The 23,675-nt window shown below is 43.8% G+C and overlaps 2 protein-coding genes across 7 annotated transcripts in view; one reads left to right on the top strand and one right to left on the bottom strand.

Annotated features, from left to right (window-relative positions):
* lrrc45 (leucine rich repeat containing 45) overlaps positions 1-8,003 on the bottom strand; it is a 47,680-nt gene extending 39,677 nt beyond the window's left edge. For 5 of the 6 annotated variants that reach the window (XM_083933022.1, XM_083933024.1, XM_083933025.1 and 2 more), the window contains exons 1-4: positions 6,935-7,224; positions 1,296-1,602; positions 410-471; positions 237-307 (exon numbers count right to left, since the gene is read on the bottom strand). In XM_083933022.1, coding sequence (XP_083789148.1) covers positions 237-307; positions 410-471; positions 1,296-1,524 — 362 coding nt within the window. In that variant the 5' untranslated portion in view covers positions 1,525-1,602; positions 6,935-7,224. Of the gene's footprint in view, positions 1-236; positions 308-409; positions 472-1,295; positions 1,603-6,934; positions 7,225-7,922 lie in introns of those variants that run through there. The other variant, XM_083933023.1, reaches the window with a different exon arrangement.
* Positions 8,004-8,272: 269 nt separating this feature from the next.
* Positions 8,273-23,675, top strand: part of trub1 (TruB pseudouridine (psi) synthase family member 1) — a gene marked incomplete at its 5' end in the record, with an annotated part of 31,917 nt that continues 16,514 nt past the window's right edge. Inside the window, 3 exons of the mRNA XM_083933421.1 lie at positions 8,273-8,411; positions 8,501-8,599; positions 12,755-12,810. Coding sequence (XP_083789547.1) covers positions 8,273-8,411; positions 8,501-8,599; positions 12,755-12,810 — 294 coding nt within the window. The remainder of the gene's footprint in view (positions 8,412-8,500; positions 8,600-12,754; positions 12,811-23,675) is intronic.

Raw genomic sequence — 23,675 nt, 5'->3', positions numbered from 1 at the left:
ACTTCCTATTCATTTTTGAATCCTATAGCCCACATCTTCTCTTCTGACACTGTGCTAACTGTTCTCTAATTTTGATTAGGTTTCTTTCACAGTATTTCAGAATAAATCAAGTATTAATACTTTGTTCTCTAATTTTGATCTCCACTGTATATGTAAAGTGTCTTGAGATAACTTTTGTTTTGATTTGGCACTATAAAAAAAAACGAATTGGATTCCACAAAGAGCATCATTCTCACCTACGCAGAGTCTTGTTACGTGCCAACAGCTTTCCCAACACCTCAGCCCCTGTCGATCTCAGGTTATTTCCCTGTGAACAATAATTTGCATCAACAGACTATCGATACATATCTCATGAAATAAAATACATTAGGGTTTGAAAGTGTGGACAGTCTCATATAGCGGGGGTTACCTTCAGATCCAGGACTTTTACAGTTGTGTTGCTAAACAGTCCTGTCAGAAGTACTTTGGCACCTGAGATTCACACACAAGAAGGAAAGCAGACATTGTTATTAATGATGTTATTGTCATCAAATCCCATGTGCAGAATCTAGCGTTGTATCAAGCTTAAATTTGCATTTCTATGTATGCTTATTGACACCTGCTCTTTCATTGAGCAATTTACAATATATTGTAATACACCAGAGCTACATATAGGCTTGTTGATTCTAAGGGCGCACTCACACTGTCCTTCCGCACCGGGCCAAAACAGGTTTTGCAGGTAAAGCCTAGTGCTTTTGACCAGTGTGAGTGCAACCGCTCCGCACCTAGCTGCGGCCAGCTGGCCATCCACAGCCCGTTTGAGAGAGGTGGGCTTTTGTAGAGTGCGTTTGCATAGTACGAGCACGAGCGTGCGCACGTGTACAAGCACGACGCCTACGGCGGCTCACACGTCATTTATGTGCGCCTGTTCGGACATAGAAAAAAAAAAAAAGACGGACCATGCGTGGACATTTAACAAAAACAATGACGGCGAAAGGTTCACGTTGGTGTGATGGGGAAGTGGAGTGTTTACTGCAGATTTGGTCGGATGAAAATATTCAAAAACAGTTGGACAAAAAACTCTGAGGTCCATGGAAAGATTTGTAAACAAAGCGACGCATCGCGATGACGTCTCAATGCGTGTGACGTGTTACGGCGTGATGACGTATAGAAAGGCAAGAAGCATTTGCGCGAGGCCCAGGCAGTGTGAGTACCAACGGGCTGGCCAGCGGGGGGAGAGGGAGGGGGGGCAAGTACCTTAAAGCCCGGGGCGTGGTGTGGAAGGACAGTGTGAGTGCGCCCTAAGTCTTACAAACCTTCTGCGCTAAGCATGCAGTCACTGAGCAACACCTCTGTAAAGACGGTGTCTTTTTGGAAGGCCTTGGCTAGCACAGAGCAGGTATCTGCAGACAGGCTCTGTCCACTCAGGTCTAGTCTTGAGCCCTGAGCAGCCCTGATCTTCTGGAGATGAGCCACAACACTCTCCTGGGGCTCCACACCTCCCTCTTTACACAGACACAGGTATGTCAACCTGAAATCCTCCATGGTACATCACCAGTCTGTCCTTGAGATGTACAATGCTGACTTCAAGTCTTCCTTCTTTCCTCTGACTTGTCCCGTGGACTGTTGAAAAAAAGATTGAATATGCAGACATGATGAAATGTTTAGATAACTCAATTGATAGAAACATTACCATTTTGATAATTGATTAATCTGTTGAGTAATTTTTTCAAGCAAAAAAACAAGCAAACATTCCCTAGCAGTTTTTCAATTGTGAGGATTTGGTGCTTTTCTTAATCTCATGCGATTGTGAACCGAATATTTTTGTGTTTTGGACTGTTGATTGGACAATGAAGACTGATTGTCTGTGACTGACTTTGACTCTAGGAAATCATGAACAGATATACCAGATAACACTAAACAGATTATTCAGTAGAGAGAAAATAATTGCTAGTTGAAATGCTATAGCGAACACACTAAACTATGGTTTATGCCTGTTCTGTATCAAGTACATTAAAAGAGCTCTAACTAGCAGATATGTTTAGGAGTAATAGGGTTGCAAAATGAAATGTGATCTTTCAAAGTTGGAAGTTGAAGATTGGCCCTTAACAGTTATTTTAAATATAGTTTTGGAAATATATATCATATTAATATATTATATATTAATGTGCATATTACCTACATGCACAGATGATTTATAATACCCTGGAGTATGGAGGCCACATTTTTTAGCCCAAAGCAGAAGACTTTTGAAGCCACACATTTGAGCCCATGGACTACATAAAATGTCTGCATATTTCCAAAATTCCCCAGCTTAACTTCACATGGAAAGTTTCCACCCATTTGCAACCCTAATCAGTAAATAAGTGGAAGTAAATGCAGGAGGACCAAAATCAAAAAGTAGCAATCAGCTGGGAGGCCATATTGCATGAAACTCTTGTGTGTGACAGAGTCAGTGCTTCCTGATTACTGGGTTCACCTACCGACAGGACAGTTTGTGATTAGGAATAAAACACATGGATGCTTAATCAGATAACGACTTCTTAAACTATGACAGTGTCCCTAGTCACTGTGGACAGCAAGGCTAACAATTTACGCTAAGGTAAGTTCAAGTTCCACTCATACACAAGAATCAGTTAGCGACCAGCATCAATGAAAAACATCTCGTACACTAGAAGATCTAAACCAGTTGCTAAAAGTAACAACTCAAATTTGCCTTGCCAGTACTCCACTCTGACAAACCCTAAAAACTGCAGCAGTGCATCATGATTTTGACAAAAACAGAGACGCTGTAACATAAACAGGAAATCCACCCACAACACCACAATAACAGTGTTACCAACTTGGCCACTTTCTCACTAAATTTTGGCAACTTTTATTGTCAAAAGCAACTAGCGACAGATCTAGCAACTTTATATTGTGTTTGGAGACTCTGATGATAAAGCAGGTATTACTCTGCAGTTACTGTCCTCAACGAGCAGCGGGTGCTGTTTTGGAAGTCAGTGCGTTGCAGTCAGAGCTGAGAGGAGACCATAGACTATAAATACATATACAGTCTTAGCCTGGCTATTGCCAGACCAAGTTCAATCTACGACTGCATGTTGGTCTGGCAAGGCTGCTGTCATTTTCTTCTACACAAGGGACGTGCGCAGTTAAAATGGCTGCATGCAATTAGACAGTTCTTAGACGTACTCCATTAGCTTGGCCACCAACGGGGCTAACTGGTAGATTAAACTTTTATCAAAACAAGTTGGCAGTAAAGCAAATACATAGTTTCTTTTGAGGAATTGCTCCAGGACAAGTTTCTGCTCAGTTTTCAAAGAAAACCTGCCACTGAAATCATTTAAAACTGCAGCGAAAGGGGTGGCCGGTGGCTGAGTGGTTAGAGCAGTCGCCGCAGGTTTGACTCCGACCTGCGGCCCTTTGCTGCATCTCTACCCCCCTCTATCTCTCACCCTATTTCCTGTTTGTCCTATATAATAAAGGCTAGAAAAACTGCCCAAAACAATTATCTTTAAAAAAAAAAAAACTGCAGCGGCAGCTGCATCAACGGGTAACGGTTGCTGCGTTTCCGTGGCCGCCATGTTGAATGTAAATTGTAAACACAAAACTGCTTGCAACGCTGCTCTGTCGTCATCTGGTTTAACCAGCCAATAGCATGCAAGGTGAAAAAAAGCCAGCTTGGTGCTTGGATCCAGAAAAAAAAGGGATAGGAAACAGGAGGAACCGACCTGTTCTTTCCCAGACCAAGGTGCAGAGCGAATTCAAATCGCCGGCAGAAGGGAGTTGAGATACAGTCTATGGAGGAGACCCACATCATTCCGCGTCTAGGCTGCAAATGAATTATGCATGCGCACTGATCTCACCCGGGATGTAAATAGTAGAGCTATGTTCCAGTAGCACATAAGTTTTTTGATTATATTTGTTATGCTAACATTTAACAATACAGGACAAAAGCATTAAAGACATGATGTTATTTTGAGAAGTGATGGCCTATTTCAATGGCAAAAACAAGGATCAACAGAAGAACTTTTTTTTTTGTTCTAAACACATTAAGGATGTTTTTACTCACTTTTTGTCTCTCACACAGCGCTATTCCTCTCTCCTACAATAGCTACTTTCCTAACTGAGGAGTTGCCAACACTGCACGAGAACCACCTTTACATTGGGAGCGTACCTATGTTCCCTGGGTCCTATGTTCCCTATGTTTGACAGTTTTTCAAGCCTTTTATTATACAAGACTGACAGGAAATGGGGTGAGAGAGAGGGGAAGACATGCAACAAAGGGCTGCAGGTTGGAGTCGAACTCGCGGCCGCTGCGTCAAAGACCCTCAGCCTCTCTACATGAGGCGACTGCTCTAACCACTGAGCCACCGGCCACCCCATTGGACCCTTTTAGCCTGTCTTTTATTTTTTTTCACAATGTGTGCCGAATTCCCCAGCAAATAGGCTTATGTAGACCCTAACACTACACCCTAACCCGGAACCTAACCGCAACCTCTAGCCCTAACAAAATGCTAAATGAAATCAGTGCAGGCAGAGGCTAATGCGACCGAGGAACATAGAGATGACACCTTTACGATTTGGCAACATCCAGTCTAAGGGCCAATCCACACGGAGCTGAAGTTATTGGAGCCTGAAAGCGGTTTCTTTTGAAACTGGGTCCCAGAGTGGGAAGATCTGAAAACGCCCCCCTTGGCATTATAGTCTGGACGGCGAAACCACATAACATCATCACCCCACCTCCGACCTCTAACCCATATTGTTGTCAAATAACAAAATAACAACAGTGCTGCTGCGTGAGAGGAGAGAGACAGACCAATAGACTGTATACTGAGCTGTACTCTGAGCTAAATGCATGGGAATGAATTAGGTCGACCAGGCGCATAGTTAGACCTTGGCATTTGGGGCTATAGCCCAGGGTCTCTTGAGAATAGCCCTGGACCTCTGTGCCGTCAAAAAATAATTTAAAAAAAACATAATGATGATGTTAATAGCCCAGTACAGTGTTCACGCCTTTATACAGTCTATGGTCCACACTGACAAGTGACTTGCCGGTGTTTTGGTTTTAACGAGTGACTGTGTTAACTGGCGACTTTCAGCTGAATCCTACCACCACTACCACTTGCAGTAGTGACTGCAGGTGATGGAAACAGGATTATGTGTAAGGATTATGTTTTTAAGAGAGATACTCATGGACTGTATGAAAAAGAGATACCATATGTTTTACTACACCAGGATGACAGGTATGTGGCTGGTTGCGCACCGAGTTAATCTCATGACTTACATTTATTTTCCCACAACGGCATGACTACCAATCTCCTAAAAAAAATGTTTTTAACGTGGTGAATAACATTCCACCCCACATGTTTACACAAACAGGTTTCAAAGGCATATAGATTTATTTAGAAAATTAATTAGTAATAGATATTATCAGGAAGAGCAACTCACTCTCCCCGTCTACCCTAACAACAAGCAACGTACAAAACGTCACTGACATTTCCTCAAACTATAAAGACTGATCAGGTAGGTGACGTTATGTTTAACATTGTAATGAAAAACTAAACAGAGGCATTCACGAGGACAGCTATGCACACTCTTCCTAGATGCTTTCAGCTGAAAGTGTCCGGTTAACGGGTCACTCGTTAAACCCAAACACCAGTCAGGAGAGAAAACATCCGTCGGAACAGTGATATCTTCTAGTGTGGATTCAACCTGCTCCACTTAACATCAGGTCGGTGCATGACAGTGTTTCTGAGGCTACAGGCTGTTCTAATGTCTCATTCTGGATGGTGTATGCTGTGCACTTTCTCACACATGACCATTAGTCTTTCCTTTCCTTCTCAAACAACATGACAATTACATGTTTATCTGCCCAATTTCAAAGATTTCTTGGGGGAGGAACCCCAAAACCCCCGTCTGAGGAGGAATCCTACTTCTGGGCTACAGCCGCAGACGTTTTCACGAGCTAGCAACGCGTCTGAGGCAGACCATATATTTCTCCCTGATGGTCAGAATAAGTCGCTAAATTGGTCGCTGCATTTTCATAAATAAAGTTGCTAAGAAGATCTGAAAGGTCGCTAAATCTAGCGAGAAAGTGCCTGCCTGTGAGAGCTTTGGTACAGGAAAGGGGCTCACAGCAGCACCAGCTGCTCGTTGAGGACAGTAACTACAGAGTGATTTGTGCATCAGTGTCCACAACACCACAAAGGTCTCCCATAACACCCGAAACAGTGCTTTTGACAGAAAAAGTTGGCAGATGTAGCATTTTTGTGTTCATGCATCGCTTCGTCACTTCTTCTCCGTTGTTGGTGTATTTCTGTAGCAGTTACAGCGCCACAACCAGGCCTCGCATGTGTACTGCAGCGTTTTGAGTTAGTGAAACCTTCTGGACACATATTTATTGAGCCGAGGCCGTGTGGAAGGACCTTTTTAAGAACGACAAAGGGAAAAAAAGGTTGTTTCAATCATGTGGATGTACCCTAACATGACATCACATGAAACCGCAAAATCTGCCTCAAACAATGTCATGCACATTCCAAAGCAGTAGGTGGGGATAGCACTCTTAACAGGAAGGCCATTTTAGCCAATCACAAGGCTGGGAAAATTAAAACAATGGCGAAACGAGGCTGGGCAGATTCATTCCTGTGGGCTGACAGCGAAGTTGAGTTACTTCTCACTGTCATTTATGAATTTAAAATATGCAAAAACATCCAGGGCTGTAGCCCAGAAGTCCGAGGCCTTTCCAAACGGGGTTCGGGGAAATTTTTTAAATTGGGCTGATAAACATGCAATTGTGACGTAGTTTGGGAATTAAAGGAAAGACCTGGTAATGTGGGACTCCTGTGGGGGCAGGTCTACTGAGGAGGTTAATGTTTAGGTTAGCACAGACACCAGCAGCCAGGATGAGACATGAGAACAGCCTACAGCCTCAGAAACACTGACATGCACCGACCTGATGTCAAGTGGACCAGGTTGAATCCACTGCAGGTCTCCTGAAACTGTGAAATCTAGAAGACATCAATGCTCACACGAAAGTTGTCTCTCCCGACCAGTGTTTGGATTTAACCAGTTAACTGGTTGCCATAGTGACGGCAGATGCATAGCTGTCCTTGTGAATGCCTGTGTTAACTTTTCATGACACTTTTAAACATAACGTCACCTACCTGATATCTATGTCTAATTAATTTTCAACACAAATCAGAACAACAGAAATTAGTAGCAAAACAAGAAATTGCGACGTTCCACGTTTTTCCTGTCCACACAACTCTGCAAAAAATCGGACTTTTCGTAAAAGTTAACCCTGGGCACCGGTTTCATGAGCCTACAACTGCGGTCACGTGTGGATGAAAGGCCAAATTATGCAGAAAAACAACGTTTCAAAAATACCTGTGTTCGTGTGGACGGCCCCTAAGAATCTGAACAATTCAAACGTTAAAAACAGGTCTTTCTGCCATGTTATCTGTTTGGCGGAAGCAGTATGGAAACAAATGTAAATACACCAAGAAATAAAAATAAATGCTGCTGTGTGTGCTGAATCAAAATATAGCATCTATTAATTTAGAAAATGCATTGCGTTTTATTTATAATGATATGCACAGTATATTGGTGATAAGCAAGCAACACTTGTATTGCCATGTTTTGAATTTAAGTGTCGCGTAACCGTGACAGAAACGTTAACTACACGCGAGTTCGCTCGTGCAGGGCTATCAAATGGTTAACGACGTGTAGTTTACGGAAGTATTTGGGAGCTTACCTCAAAAACGAATAAGAGTATCTTCAGACAAAAACAATACAAACCTCCGTGACTACAGTACAACTATCTTGCTGGCAGTTATTACCGTTGTAGACAGCGCAGATGACAAGGCAAAGGAAGCCAAGCGAGTAACCAAGGCTAGTAGAAGGAGGCTTAGTTAGGACATGTTAAAAAACGGTCGGCGTACCAAAAAATGGCGCCTACTTATTCCTATGAACGCTGCTCTTCTTCGTCTTTGAGGTTTAACGGCAGTTGCGTTGCATCCATTCTGGAAAGCTGCTCAGTGGCGCGTGGTTGCTTGAGTTTAGAACGTCACTACTTCCTGGTTGCGTGCAAGACTAGTAGAAAGAGGCGATGGCATTGGCGGTGGTATGACACTTGCGTAGTAAAATCATGTCTGCATTTGCCGTGGTGCTCAATCGGTGGCGCACTATCATAGATAAGCAGCTCCAGGTACATTGCGCATGTGTCTTACAAAGCACCGCCATCTTTGATTTGTGTCCTTGCCTCTTTCCATCGCTTCCTACAGCCTTGAGCATGGCAGGGAACACTGCGGCTCCGCTAACTAGTTCTCTGTCTAAACTACAGTCTTTAAATGGATTGTTTGCCATATATAAGAAACAAGGGCCGACCTCTGCAGACGTTCTAAATACACTCAAAGTAGTTTTACTCAAGGGTAAATCTGCAAGAGCAGGAATCAGGAAATAAGTCTATTGTTATTTGTTTAAGTTAACAATGACATTTTTTCTATCACTTATCTTTCAGAAGCTGGTGTACAAAACCCAAACCCACGGAAGAGGAAGAAGCAGAGCCTGAAGATGGGACACGGAGGGACGCTAGACAGTGCTGCCAGTGGGGTTTTAGGTAAGAAGCTTGTACTGCGGTCAAGCCAATTATTCATTCGCCAGTATGCACTTTGACACTGGGAGGGATTTTGAATCTAATTACTGATAAAAAAAAACATACAGTAAAATGTCTTGATATTTCCCATTATGCTAGTCAGGATCACTGTGAAAATAGTTTTAAACCTACTATGGAATAATTTTAAGTAGTTCTTGAAAATCAGGAAATTTGCACAGGGTATAAAAAACTGCTTTCCAATCCACTTTGGCCAAGTCAGGCACCCGTACCTTAAGTGCAGTAATAGACACGCAACAGATACTAAGTGGCGGCTGGCTTGACCGCAGTAAAACTTGTCCCACTCACAAACGGCTGTTGGTTCATGTGCGACTGTCAACATTTCTGCCTTGGCTAATGGTAATGTAGTGGAGCAGATATTAAAATAAAGTTTTCACGCAAACACAATCACCACGAATGTCCCTTGTAACATTTGTCCAAGTGGTTGGTTTGAGTTGACCATGCCAATAAGGAGGCCGCAAACGGCATTTATCTTCATTAAAACGCTTGAAACCAACAGTATAGCCGCACTTGAGACTTTAAAGAATTTCCCCTCGTGAATTAATTAAGTATAATCGATTGATTGATTGATTGATGCTGCGTTCCAATAGTGGTTCAACATGCCCTCGTGCACTTCCCCCTCACCACTTGCCCTCGGGGGAATCTCCACTGCCATCTTAAGTGTCATTCCAATATTCTGAAAAACTAAAGTGAACTTGGTGAGCTCGACCCTTTGAAGGCTGAGTGATCAATTGAACTACACTCATGGCAATGTGGTCACTCAGGAGGTGGATATGACCTGGCAGTTGTGCATTTGGTACATGACATGCATGGGTAGGTGGCAGTAATGTACATAAAACTCTGAATGCTCACCATTAAAGAAGAACAACAGATAGTTTCTTGAGAAAATTTCATTGATAGCTTAACATTTTACTGAAAAATGACAGGTCGCAGTAAATATTTAGGGCGCACTCACACTGTCCATCCGTACCTTGCCCTCTCTGGCCCAGGTACTCACAATACCTGGCCCTCGGCGCGAATGCTTCTTGCCTGCCTATACATCATCACGGCATAACACGTCAGACGCAGTGATTGACGTCAACGCAATGCGTCGCTTTGTTTACAAATCTTTCCATAGACCTCAGAGTTTTTGTGCGTCTTGTCCAACTTTTTAAAAATATTTTCATCCGACCAAATCTGCAGTAAACACTCCACCTCCGCATCTCACCAACGTGAACCTTTCGCCACCATTGTTTTAAATGTCTGCGCATGGTCCGTCCTTCTTTTTTTCTATGTCCGAACAGGCGCAACTAAAATGATGTCAGAACCATCGTAGGCCTCGTGCTCGTACACGTGCGCGCACTCGTGCCCACCTTGGGCTAGCCCCGGTACGGTTGAACTCACACTGGTCAAACAAACTAGACTTTAGCCGTGAAACGTGCTTGGGTATGGATGGACAGTGTGAGTGCACCCTTAGTCTACTTAGTTTATATATCTATACTTGTGTGGTTTCTTCTCAACATTATCTGTAAACACCAGGAATAAATGTTATTTTGCAATATATAGCAATAACAATGATGATAATCATGATACAGATGACAAAGTACAGAAGATGCAGATGTATCGCAATCATCCATAGAAAACACCTTCATCTCATTAAAATGAGTCTAAAGGTATTTGTGATTATTAGTAATAAGCAGTACAGCTCTAAAACTTCACCTGGTTGTGGATCCATGATAGTTTGGGCTGTAGTGAATCGGTTATAACACAACTTTCACAGACATGTTTCCAATCTCAGCTGAGGTGGACGGTACACCGCTCGAGTGTTTAGGTAGAATTAATAAATTAGCGGCTGGTAGGGCTGGGATAATATTCCTTTCTCCATATTCTATACGATCACTGCTCTGCCTGTCAGTTCTCTCCATCAGCTCCATCCTCTTTTGTTAAGGAGCAACCTGTTGAACAGATTTTTTGCTGATTTTAAATTGAGCTCTGTGTTGTGGCAATGTGGGCAGTGTTTACAGATTAACAGTGTTTGGTTTGCTTCTCTGTGGCCACATAGTCCAGTAATTTTAAGCCAAAATAGGGGTCAGCATTGAAGCAAATTCAACTGATTTTGTATACTCAATATGTCCTGACTAAGAGGGGGGACCAAAATCCCCTGTTTGCAAGTACTTTTTCCTGCCTCCATTTACAGCGTGCTCACACTGTCCTTTTGGCCGCGGCCAAAACCGGTTTTTCAGCTAAAGTCTAGTACCTTTAAGTAGTGTGAGCGCACCCGCTCCGCGCTCAACTGGGGCCAGCTGGGCCGCCACGGCCCGCTTGAAAGAGGTGGGCTTTAGCGGAGCCGTTTGCACATGTACGAGCACGAGCGTGCGCACGTGCACGCGCACGAGCACGAGCCCTACGGCAGTAGCGTTATGTCCGCCTGTTCGGACATGTAAATAGAAGGACGGACCATGCGCGGACATTTAACAACAACAACAATGGTGGTGAAAGGTTCACGTTGTGTTTACTGCAGATTTGGTCGGATGAAAATATTCAAAAACAGTCGACAAGACGCACAAAAACTCCGAGGTCTGTGGAAAGATTTGTAAACAAAGCCACACACACGCGATCAATGCGTGTGACGTGTTACGGCTTGAAGGCGTATGGACAGCAAGAAGTATTGGCCGAGGCCCTGGTAGTGTGAGTACAAACGGGGCTGGGGCGCGGGGGGGAGAGGAAGGGGTACAAGTACCCTAAAGTCCGGGTCTCGGTCCGGGAGGATAGTGTGATCACGCCCTGTTTATTAATGCTCAGGGGGAGCCTAAATGGGTTCCATTCAGACCTTAACATTAAGGGCGCGCTCACACTATCCTCCCGGACCGAGACCCGGACTTTAGGGTACTTGTCCCCCCTCCCTCTCCCCCCCGCGCCCCAGCCCCGTTTGTACTCACACTACCAGGGCCTCGGCCAATGCTTCTTGCTGTCCATACGCCTTCAAGCCGTAACACGTCACACGCATTGATCGCGTGTGTGTGGCTTTGTTTACAAATCTTTCCATAGACCTCTGAGTTTTTGTGCGTCTTGTCGACTGTTTTTGAATATTTTCATCCGACCAAATCTGCAGTAAACACTCCACCTCCGCATCACACCAACGTGAACCTTTCACCACCATTGTTGTTGTTGTTAAATGTCCGCGCATGGTCCCTCCTTCTATTTACATGTCCGAACAGGCGGACATAACGCTACTGCCGTAGGGCTCGTGCTCGTACATGTGCAAACGGCTCCGCTAAAGCCCACCTATTTCAAGCGGGCCGTGGACGGTCCGCTGGCCCTAGTTGAGCGCGGAGCGGGTGCGCTCACACTTCTTAAAGGTACTAGACTTTAGCTGAAAAACCGGTTTTGGCCGCGGCCAAAAGGACAGTGTGAGCACGCTGTAAGTCTTTTACTGTTATGTGTCAAAAAGATTCAACAAGACATTTTCAACTGGCTATAGCCAACGTTTAAATCTGTTGAGGTATTTATGAATTAGCATTAGCACATATGTAATTAGATTATGCCCCGTTTGCCCATGTTAACAAACAATTTGAAAAAAACTTGAAATACATTTTTTGTTTGTCTTTTCATGGCGATATCTGAAGGTTATTTTTTTTTCCCTATTCACGTGGGAAATAAAATGAAGAGGTGAGGTCTTTTTCAAAACTTTCCCCTATTGGGATTCTTCAGGGCTTTTTTTCCTCACACAGGATATATTGAGGATACAACATCAGCTGAATTTGCTTCTGTTGCAATTTGTTCAACTGTTTTTCATAAAATGACTCGACTTACAGTGCTTATTAATGCACAGCCGGGTGGAGTAGATCCTGAAACTAGCACCAATATGTAAAGAATCGAGAAACGATGTTGAATCAAATCCTGACCTCGAAATCAATAAGTGAGATACCAAAAGATTCAAACCCCTAACCATAACTCTCTCACATCATTGATTAGAATGTAATAACCTGGCACAAACACTCAAGGGAGGCTATTGGTAAGGCTGTAAAATGACTAAAAGCATCCGTATGTTGAGTGTAATGAACACGGCCACAATAGGGGATGCTAGCAGGGCTTTGCTAACATTGTCTTTGTTTCTTGCAGTTGTTGGTGTTGGGAACGGCACAAAAATGCTCAGTGCAATGTTGACTGGTTCTAAGGTGAGTTTAAAATGTGAATATGACTTACATGTTATGGCAGAGTGATATAAATAGTAGAAACAATTGCATTTAAAGTTGTACTCTGTAAGATTTTTGTCTATTTAAATGCCTTTTTAGTTACTATATATCAAAGAGTGAGTTAATACAATGGTGACTGATCATATGACCCACTAATGAAAGCACTTCCATCGCTCTGGCGACATTCCTGGGCTTGATGTAAATAAGCTGCCACGTTAGTGATGCTGCTGACAACAGTTGGTCTGTCAGCCCAGATTGTCACTAAGGGCGCGCTCACATCGTGCCCCGTGCTTTAGGGTACTCCCTCTCTCTGGGCCTCGCGCGAATGCTTCTTGCCTGCCTATACGTCATCACGCCGTAACACTTCACACGCATTGATTGACGTCATCGCGATGCGTCGCTTTGTTTACAAATCTTTTCATAGACCTCAGAGTTTTTGTGCGTCTCGTCCAACTGTTTTTGAATATTTTCATCCGACCAAATCTGCAGTAAACACTCCACCTCCGCATCACACCAACGTGAACCTTTCGCCGCCATTGTTTTAAATGTCCGCGCATGGTTCGTCCTTTTTTCTATGTCCAAGCAGGCGCACATAAAATGACGTCAGAACGACACTAACAGTTATGCTGCGTTCACTTTTAATCGGAAATTGGGAACCGCAACTTCTGAGTCAGGCTAGTAGTAAGGGCACCAATGATCAGCAACTCGGTTTTATCTGCATTAAGGGGCACGAAGTTTGATGACATCCAGTCCTTAATAGCGCATAGACATTCTTCCAAATTTCATCTCCAACCGTTTATCCGGGGTCGGGTCGCAGGGGCAGCAGCTTTAGCAGGGGCCCCGAAAGCTTCCCTTTCCCGGGCCACATTAACCAGCTCTAACTGGGGGATCCCGAGGCATTCCCAGGCCAGTGTGGAGATATAATCTCTCCACCTGGTCCTGGGTCTTCTCCGAGGCCTCCTCCCAGCTGGACGTGCCTGGAACACCTCCCTAGGGAGGCGCCCAGGGGGCATCTTTACTTCAACGCAAAGGAGCAGCGGCTCTCGTCCGAGTTTCTCACGGATCTCTGAACTTCTCACCCTATCTCTAAGGGAGACTTCAGCCACCCTCCTGAGAAAACCAATTCCAATTTTTGTATCCGCGACCTCGTTCTTTCGGTCATGACCCAGCTTTCATGACCATAGGTGAGGGTAGGAATGAAGATAGACCGGTAGATCGATAGCTTTGCCTTCCGGCTCAGCTTTCTTTTCGTCACGGTGCGGTAGAACGACTGCAACACCGCCCCCGTTGCTCCGTTTTCTTCCAAATTTGATATCTGCAATTGGTCATTCAGAAAAACTGGAATATATAATTGTGTTTCATCCACATAACAATGGAAACTAATATTCAACCTGCGAATGATAGCACCAAGAGGCAGCATATAAATAAAAAAGTAGTAGTGGGCCCAACATGTTGTGGTGGTTCACCCAGTTCTGCAGCGCAGGTCTTCAGTAGTCTCGGACACACTTTATCCTTGAAACTAGAGATTGAGACCATAAACTGTATAAATTAAATTTTACACACTTAGACCCCGAAGCATATTTGCCACTTATATTTCATACTGTCTATGATCATAACACAATGTCCATTATGAAATGAAGACTCTAATGTGTAATTATACTGTAAAAGTCCAGCAGATGGGGTGGCCGGTGGCACAGTGTTTAGAGTAGTCTCCCCATGTAAAGAGGCTGAAGGTTTATCCAAACCTGCTGCTTTCCTGGGTCGGAGCTTCTTCAGCTGTCCTCTGACCTGGTCTGTGGTGATGTGAGCGGGGAGTGTGTTGAGGTGGAGGAGGAGAGGGGTGTTGTGGTGTTGGGGTAGGAGGTGTGTAGAGGGAAAAAAGGAGAGATGGCTGCAGTGAAAAACCTGTTGAAGTCATTCAGCTGGTTTGCCCTCTCCATTGTGCCCCCTGTACCTCTGGTCTTTGTGTTGTGATCTGTGATGGTCCTCACACCTTCCCAGACCTCCCTCATGTTTTTCTCCCTCAGCTTATGCTCCACCTTTCTCCTGTAGCTACCCTTAGCTTCCCTCACACAGTGTTTCACCTCCTGCTGTGCTGCCTTCATGGCCTCCCTGTCCCTGCTCCTGAAGGCAGCCTTCTTCCTGTTGAGGACAGCCTTAACTTTGACAGGGGAGACCACAACTGTGCAGAAGTCCAGATACTCAGTCAGACAATGTGTTATCCCCTCTATGTCCTCACCGTGCGGGTTGATCCGCACATCCCAGACTGTGGTGTTGTAACAGTCTCTCAGGGGACTTTCCATCTCAGGGGACCACCTCCTGATAGTGCAAGTTGTCACCGGCTGTTTTTGGACCGGGGGGGGGTATACAGTGGCTGTAGGTGAACCAGGAATACATGGCTCAGTAGAGCTGTGGCTCTCTGTCAGCCTGGCTACAGTGCTGAAGAGAAATCTAGGATTGTTCTTATATTCCTCTATTAAAGATGAGTAATAGGCTGTGCTGGCATTGGGGAGGGCCTTTTATGTATGTTTTAAGACTTTATTGCCAAACTAAGTGAAATTCGTTCAGTTCAGTGTAACGCCAATTTACTTTCCAATTTGCGCGATACTTGTTTTAATTTACGGGTTTGTGAGTTATACCATGGAGCTAATTTCCTTTGTTTCATTATCTTCTGTTTTAAAGGAGCAACAGAGTCTAGTGTTGTTCGTAGTCAGCCTGAACACCGTCAACAAGGTGATCAATTTCAAAGAAACTAACGTTAGTACAGCCCCCCTCCCCAGGTACGGATGGACAGTGAGTGCGCCCTAAGTCTTTAATTTCCACACCATAAGACAAAACAAGAACGAGGGTGTGATTAAAATAGTCAGTAGGTTAATGTTCACTCTGACTAAAACCAATCGAATTTGACTGATATCAAATAATTTACTAATACAGCTTTAGATCACAGAGATCTGATGTTTAGAAGTCCACATTTTATTTTCCGATTGTGCTACAGATTTTGGTGTTCATTTTTATCATGTTTTTCTGTATAGCTCCTCTACTGTTAATTTTTGATTTAATTAATTTAAATGATCGTGGGGCAGACAGCGTTTGTATAGAATACTGAGTTGGAAAAGGCATATGTACACACCTACTCCACATTAACTTTAGTGACCTCCGATTGACGTAACCAGGTGTCATTACCGCCGACGTGAATAACAGTCTTACCATATTTAAGATTATTTTTTATCAGTATCAAATAGGACTCAATCAGTGCGTTTACATGCAATTTTTAAAAACCCAATATAATCAGGTTAAGGGCATGCCCAGGTTTTTCAAACACCATGTAAACACCATACCCCGGGTAAAATCGGAGTTCTCATACCCCAGTTAACATACCTAGATAAATCCTTTTGTAACCGGAGTTCTCTGGCATGTAAACGCTTTATCCAGATTATTATCGGGTTTCTTGTCATCGCAGGGCACATAGAGACAAACAGAGACAGACAACCATCAACACGTGCACGTCTTTGGACTGTGGGAGAAAGGCAGAGAACCTGAAGAGAACCCTCGCAGACATGGGGATTCGAACCAGGAACCCTCCTGCTGTAAGGCGACAGTGCTAGCCACCACACACCACTATGCCGCCCAGGCATATAGAGTTGTCCCACCAAAGTCATGTTCTCTGTCAGCGCCCGTCAAGTCCAGTAGCCATATCTAGGATTATTATAACCTCTTTAGATGTGGGCAACAGTCTCCGATCTCCGGTTGCTGGGTCACAACGCCTTCGGTGGCGCTTGGTTGGCTGTGTAGTCAAAGCCATTCTCAATATCTGCAGTGTCCACCCTTCCTTCTCCGATCTTTGAGTTGATCTCATAGATGGTTTATCTCTGCCATACACCATACATGCTGAAAATAACAATGCAGCGAAGTTTATGGCAGCTGCAGGCCACGTTGATCTGTTGTATGCAAATGCTAAGGATGCATACAGTCCCACAGCCCTCCCCCCTCTCGGAAGATCTAACCACAACCTGGTTCTGCTGACCCCTAAGTATATTCCCCTTGTTCAGCGGCAGCCTGTCCACACTAGGAGCGTGAGGAGGTGGACTCAGGAGGCCGCTGACGCACTACAGGACTGCTTTGAGTCGACAGACTGGGATGCACTTGTTGAGCCACATGGAGAGGATCTGGACAGCATGACCGACTGCATCAGAGAATACATTAGGTTCTGTGAATACACCACCATGCCAACCCGGACTGTGAGCTGCTTCTCTAATAATAAGCCGTGGATCACCAATGACCTGAAAGCCCTTCTTAACAAGAAGAAGAGGGCATTCAGGTCTGGAGACAGGGAAGAACTGAGGAGAGTGCAGCATGAACTCAGGGATATGCTGAGGACCTGTAAAGACGCCTACAGGAGGAAGCTGGAGGCCAAACTCAAGCAGAACAATGTGAGGGATGTGTGGACTGGTATGAAGCAGATCACTGGGTGTAAGGTGAGCAGCAGACAGTCATCAGGCAGCCTGGAGAGGGCAAACGCCAGTCACAGTCATGCGGGGGAGGCTGCATGACTGTGACTGCAGGCCAGGTTAGGAGACAGCTGGAGAGACTCCACCAGCATAAGGCTGCAGGCCCTGACTGTATCAGCCCCAGGATCCTGAAGACATGTGCCAGCCAGCTGTCTCCTGTCTACACCTCTACGACCTGAGCCTTGGTCAAGAGAGAATACCAGTGCTCTGGAAGACTTCCTGCCTAATTCCTGTTCCAAAGAAGTCGACACCATCAGACCTCAATGACTATAGACTAGTGGCCCTCACATCTTAAGCCATGAAGGTGCTGGAGAGACTAGTTTTGGTCAACCTGAGGCCGCAGGTGAGAGACCTGCTAGACCCTCTGCAATTTGCCTACCAGCCCCACTTGGGAGTTGATGACGCTGTCATCTACCTGCTGCAACGAGCCCATTTGCACCTGGATGGTGGAGGAGGTACTGTGAGAATCACATTTTTTGATTTCTCTAGTGCTTTAACACCATTCAGCCACTGCTACTGAGGGAGAAGCTGCGGGTGGTGGGAGTAGATGACACAATGATCTCCTGGATTACTGACTACCTGACAGGCAGGCCGCCGTTTTCTGTCTGATTTGGTGGTTAGTGATACAGGAGCGCCACAGGGGACTGTACTGTCTCCTTTCCTGTTCACCTTATACACCACTGACTTTCAGTACAACACTGAGTCGTGTCAGCTGCAAAAGTTTTCTGACGACTCGGCTGTTGTTGGGTGTATAAGTGAGGGACGGGAGGAGGAGAACAGGGCACTAGTAGACAACTTTGTGAAGTGGACTGGACAGAATCACCTGCTGCTGAACATCAGCAAGACCAGAGAGATGGTGATAGATTTCAGGAAGAAGAGGCACACGGCTTTCCAACATCTGTGCATTCTGGGAAAGGATGTGGAGGCGGTGGAGGATTACAAGTACCTGAGTGTTACCATCAGCCACAGACTGGACTGGAGATCTAACACTGAAGCTGTTTACAAGAAGGGGATGAGCAGACTTTACTTCCTGAGGAAGCTGAGATCCTTCAACGTATGCAGCAAGATGTTGGAGATCTTTTATCAGTCTGTGGTGGCCAGTGTACTTTTCTTTGCTGTGGTTTGTTGGGGAAGCAGCATTGGCGCCAGTGACACCAACAGACTCAACAAACTGATCAGGAAGGCTGGCTCTGTGATTGGCTGCAAACAGGACACTCTGGAGGCTGTGGTGGAGAGGAGGACACTGAAAAAAGTGTTATCCATCAGGGATAATCCTCTCCAACTCACACTGGTCAGACAGCGGAGCCCCTTTTCCAAAAGGCTGCTTCAGCTTTGCTGTCGTAGCAACAGATTCAGGAATTCTTTCCTGCCACAATCCATCACTTTTTATAAAAACTCTCTCACCTCTACCTGACAGAGAACTCTGCTCTCTCTACTGTTTTTTTTTTTTGTTTTGTATATATTATTATTCTTTATAGCACACTGTATATATACACTATGTATATATTGGATTCTATTTATGTTATGCACAAAGTTTTTATTTGCTGACCCACTACTGCTGTTACAAAATAATTTCCCAGTAATTATGTAATAATAATAATAATAATAATAATAATTAAAGCTGCAAGCAGCGATGAATGAGCCCTTGCACCCATTGCATGTCGGGGGCGTGGCTGGTCGCCGGCACTCGCGGCAGTGTGCTTTGGATATTGGGAATTACATGTAAATCTGATTCATTTTGTCACCTAAGTTGGATTTCCAGTTTCCAGTAGATGGCGCTGTGTCTGTTAGTCGATATTGGCATGTAGTTTTCCTCAGGCCTCGACTCTAATCATCTCTGGGAAATGTACTGCAGTTTGGGCAATTCATGCTAGAGTTAGAGCGACTTCCTGTTTATGGCGGGCGGGACAAAATGGGTGCCATGTCATTACCCCACACACAAAACATGCATCTTGTTTCCCTACATCAGGTGTAGAACCCACAGTATAAGTTTAATTCCTGTTGCCAGTAGGGGGCGCTATCTGTATGACTAAATATTGAAATGCAGATGTGTTCAGGTCTGGACTGTTATGAATCATGAGAAATTTTGGGCATATTGGACAATGTATGTTGTTACAACCACCTCCTGTTTCGTGGCGAAGAATGGTCAACAACAGAATTTGATGAAAAGCCAAAAGCCACTTGATCAAGCATCATGAAGGTCTTAAATAGGGATGGGCATTTGATTAAATTGTCTTAGTTGATCGTCAGGAGAATTAACGGTTGATTTTTGATTAATCATTAATATTTTTACATAAAAATTTACTATATTTTATGCTATACTCAAAATGCAATGAAAATACAAAACACAGCGTGTTTTCCACATTTAGATCTCTATTATTAGATGAACATCTCGTGGAAGTTCCTGATGCATTCAACGGTCACACATGATATGCGCTGCTGTGCTCTAAAGCAGCGAAGCCTGCCGGTGCTCATAAACAAAACTGACCCCTGTTTTTTCCCAAAAAATGAATATAAATAATCATATTAATACAAACAGACAATCATGTTATAACTTAACCAAAAATATATCATAGCCTACTTAGTTCGGACAGGTTTTATCCAATGTAACTCAAAAATTAACAAAGGCACACAGTCGAGATGATAAACAATGAATTGGGCTTATTAACAAAGCTCCAGAAGAAAAGAACCAGTAACTCACATATAACTTCAGCACCATTCCACTGATTTTTGTTGAGAAAGATGAGCCTGTTAACATGCTCGGGGAGTCAGACGTGATCGCAGCCTTGTGACCGTCAGTCCAGCCACCAAAAACACCCGCTCTGAGGGGACCGACGTTGCTGTGATGCACAGATACCTCCGTGCTAATTTGGCAAACCGGGGGAACCTTATTCCATTCACTTTCCACCAGCTTGTAGGGGTGCAATCCAGGGGTGGGGGGGGGGGGGGGGCTCCCTCAGAAAGTTCTGAAGTTCTGCTGAGATGCCAGACTCATTGAGTGGTATAGTGCTTCCCAAGGAGTTGTCATAGCAGAGACCTGGGACTGAGAGGTCGCAACTCCAGTGCTTGCGTTCCCCTTATCCGTGTCGGACAACGCAGGCTTCCAGTCTCCCCCAGCCTCTGGGATAGCCGCTCTACCGATCTCCACTGCCTTTCCCAGCTCTCTGTTTTACATTAGCAGCGTTTTTCTGTGTTGAGGCAAGAAAGCTCAGGTGCTTGTGACGAGGGCATTGACGAGATCATGGGGGCAGATGACACAAACTCATCAGACTGAACCTGTAAATGTATAATGGGGGAATAAATAAGAAAAAAAAGCTATACCTAAAAAGGCAACACAAAGCAGGTGGGAGGCCTAACCCAATTGGCTATTTATTATGGAAATAGTTTAAACTAAGATAATAAAAAAAAGTTTAACTTACTCATTTGCTTGATCATTCACTTTTGCTTTGAATTCGGTGAGTCTGGGCCCGTCTTTTTCACTGCGCATGAGGTTGATATTGATGAGGCTGAAGTGAGGTAAGTGTTCGAGATGGAGATGTCTTTCTCTGCAGACATAACCGTGGTGGCACATTTGAGTGCTGACAGCACAGGCTGCGTGTCCGCCATCATCTGCCAGTACTCATCCTTCAACTCCAGGATCCTGGCATCTTGAAGCTTAGTCACGGTTCGATCCGAGAGCACAGCAGCAACAGCCCACCGCAGCAACACCAGCCGATCAAACATCTCGCACATGGAGTTCCAACATGTTTTATACGACTGGATATGCTGTTGGGTTGTGAGGCCCATTTGCTCCTGTTTATTTTGCAATGCATTGGTTGCTGTAGTGCTGTGGCTAACAAGTTCACTAGCCGCTGATATTACCCAATGTAGATACAGTGCAAATCCATTGTTTATGGCCAACTGGAGTGTGTGCAAAGCAGGCAACGGAAATCCAGTTCACTCTGGTGGGACTGTTAGCAGCAACAATATTGGCCGCGTTGTTATGAACGCATGCAATAACTCGATCTTCAAGTCCCCATTGCTCCACAGCTTCATTCGTTTTCTCAGCGAAGTTGTCAGCTGTATGCCGTTCTGGCAGGCTATCTGTAAGTCGGAACGCTGAGTTCATTTGCCAGTCATCACTGATGTAGTGGCAGGTGATGGTGATGTAACCCTCCGCTGTTAACGCGGTCCAACAGTCTGTTGTTAGAGCGACTTTTTCAGTTGTGCGTAATTCTTTTAACAGCTCTTGCTTCCGTTCTTTGTAGTGAGTCTTTATCAGTCGGGTGATGGTACGTCAAGACGGAATGTGATATGCTGGTTCCAATAAGCATATCCATCTCAATGAACTTGCAGATCCCTTGGGTAATTTTCTCTGCTCGTTGTGCATCGCAGCTCCTCCATGTCCGTGCTAACATCGAGTCGATGCTAGGTTGAGGCTGAGAGTGGGATCCACCGCCACTAACACGTATTAAGGCTCTCATCACCAATTTTGAGGGGGATGTGATGAACCAGTTAGGACGATGACATCAAAGTATATAAAACATGTTATTTCTTGTTACCAGCAGGGGGCGCCAATAAGTAGACGAAATTTGGTTCATGAAAACGCATATGCTCCACAATTTAGTGTCAGCTTTATTGTCAATTATTTACATGAACAAGACATACAAGGAATTTAAATTTGTTTCTCACTATCCCATGCGTAGACCAGACAAGACACAATCGTAAGTGACACGATATAAATTATCTAACATCTATAGTAACAACAAAACAATACAATAATAATAAGACATATGTCTTGAAGTTGTAGAGACCAACTTTGAAGTCATTCCATTACAATCTCTAGGAGGAGTTCGTCAAAGTACAGAGCAAAGATTTTGTTGTTTAAATCAAAATGGCGGACTTCCTGTTGTGTTTAGGACATAAATCTAAGAGGTTATTTTATGTCTCTATGCATTCTTCACATGCCAACCAATTTTCATACATGTAAGTGAAAGCGCATTGAGGGGCTCGACTTGGGCAATATTGAAGGGGGCGCTATTGAGCTAATTTGCCACGCCCAAGACTGAGACCCATAAAAAATAGAATTTTTCACAACTTCTGATCAGTGTGCAAAGTTTAAATAAAAGTTATTCCTTAATAAGAATAAGAATAATAATCATTCCTATTACAATAGGGTCCTCGCCGGCTTCATCGGCGCTCGGCCCCAATAATAAAAATAATTATCATTCCAATTACGATATGGTCCTCGCCTCATCGACTTCGTCGGTGCTTGGGCCCTAATAATAGTAATAATAATAATAATTCCAACTACAACAGGGTCCTCCCCGACTTTGTTGGTGCTTGGGCCCTAATAATAATAAAACTCATTCCAACTACAATAGGGTCCTTGCCGACTTCGTCGGGGCTCTGGCCCTAATAATAATAATAATAATTATTATTATTATTACAATTACAATAGGGTCCTCGCCGACTTTGTCGGTGCTCGGGCCCTAAATAATAATAATCATAATCATCATTTCAATTATTAGGGTCCTCGCCGACTTCGTCGGTGCTCAGACCCTAATAATAATAATGCCATAGTCCAAATTATAATGATTTGAATCCAAAAGTTTGATTACATGGTGTAATCAGTACCTAGTGGAATAAGTTCTTCGCCCCAGAGTATTTTTAGGTAAGTTAAGATGTGTAATGGGCTTATATTTATGTTGCCATATATACATTTTCATATTTTACAGGTGAGCCAGGTGGGTGCAAAACCTGCAATTTTCCAATGAGCGCAACTAACTACTCTACAGTAAATACACATTTATAGTTGACTTTGTTAAACAGATTTTCTCATTTTTAATAACTCCTTCTTTACAGCCTTTCATGACATTGGCATGATATAAAATATTCTGGAGTTAAATATATGAACTGTCAATTAATGCTTGTAAATAGCCTTTTGACTCTGTCCAAAAATTTATGAAAATGCATCAACAATTTTGGTTTGTCTGCTATTAGTATGTTCCTGAAAAGACGTGCTACCCTTATGTTTAAGAGTAGACATATACATAAAAACAAAAATATAGAGACAAATTGCAATAGAAACACATTAAAAAAAGGACATTTTAATAGAAACCGTTGAACAATGTTAGAGCCCAGAGAAGAGAAAATTAAAAAGCTAACGTAGAATAAGAATAATGTTTATTGCCATTCATTTTTCACATAAGGCATATTCCTTGGTGTTTGGTGCACAAAGATGTAATAAACATTTCATGATTAAATAAAAATAAAAGGTAACTTATTTCTAAAACCGTATTCATATGTTTTTCAATGAATTTTCACAATATAATGCTTGTGGATAAATCAGATTTTTTT

The sequence above is a fragment of the Echiichthys vipera genome (assembly GCF_963691815.1).
Source record: "Echiichthys vipera genome assembly, chromosome: 18".
In the NCBI taxonomy this organism is placed as follows: Eukaryota; Metazoa; Chordata; class Actinopteri; order Perciformes; family Trachinidae; genus Echiichthys; species Echiichthys vipera.
The sequence above is the reverse complement of the archived record's forward strand: the minus strand, read 5'-3'. Positions and strand labels throughout refer to the sequence as shown.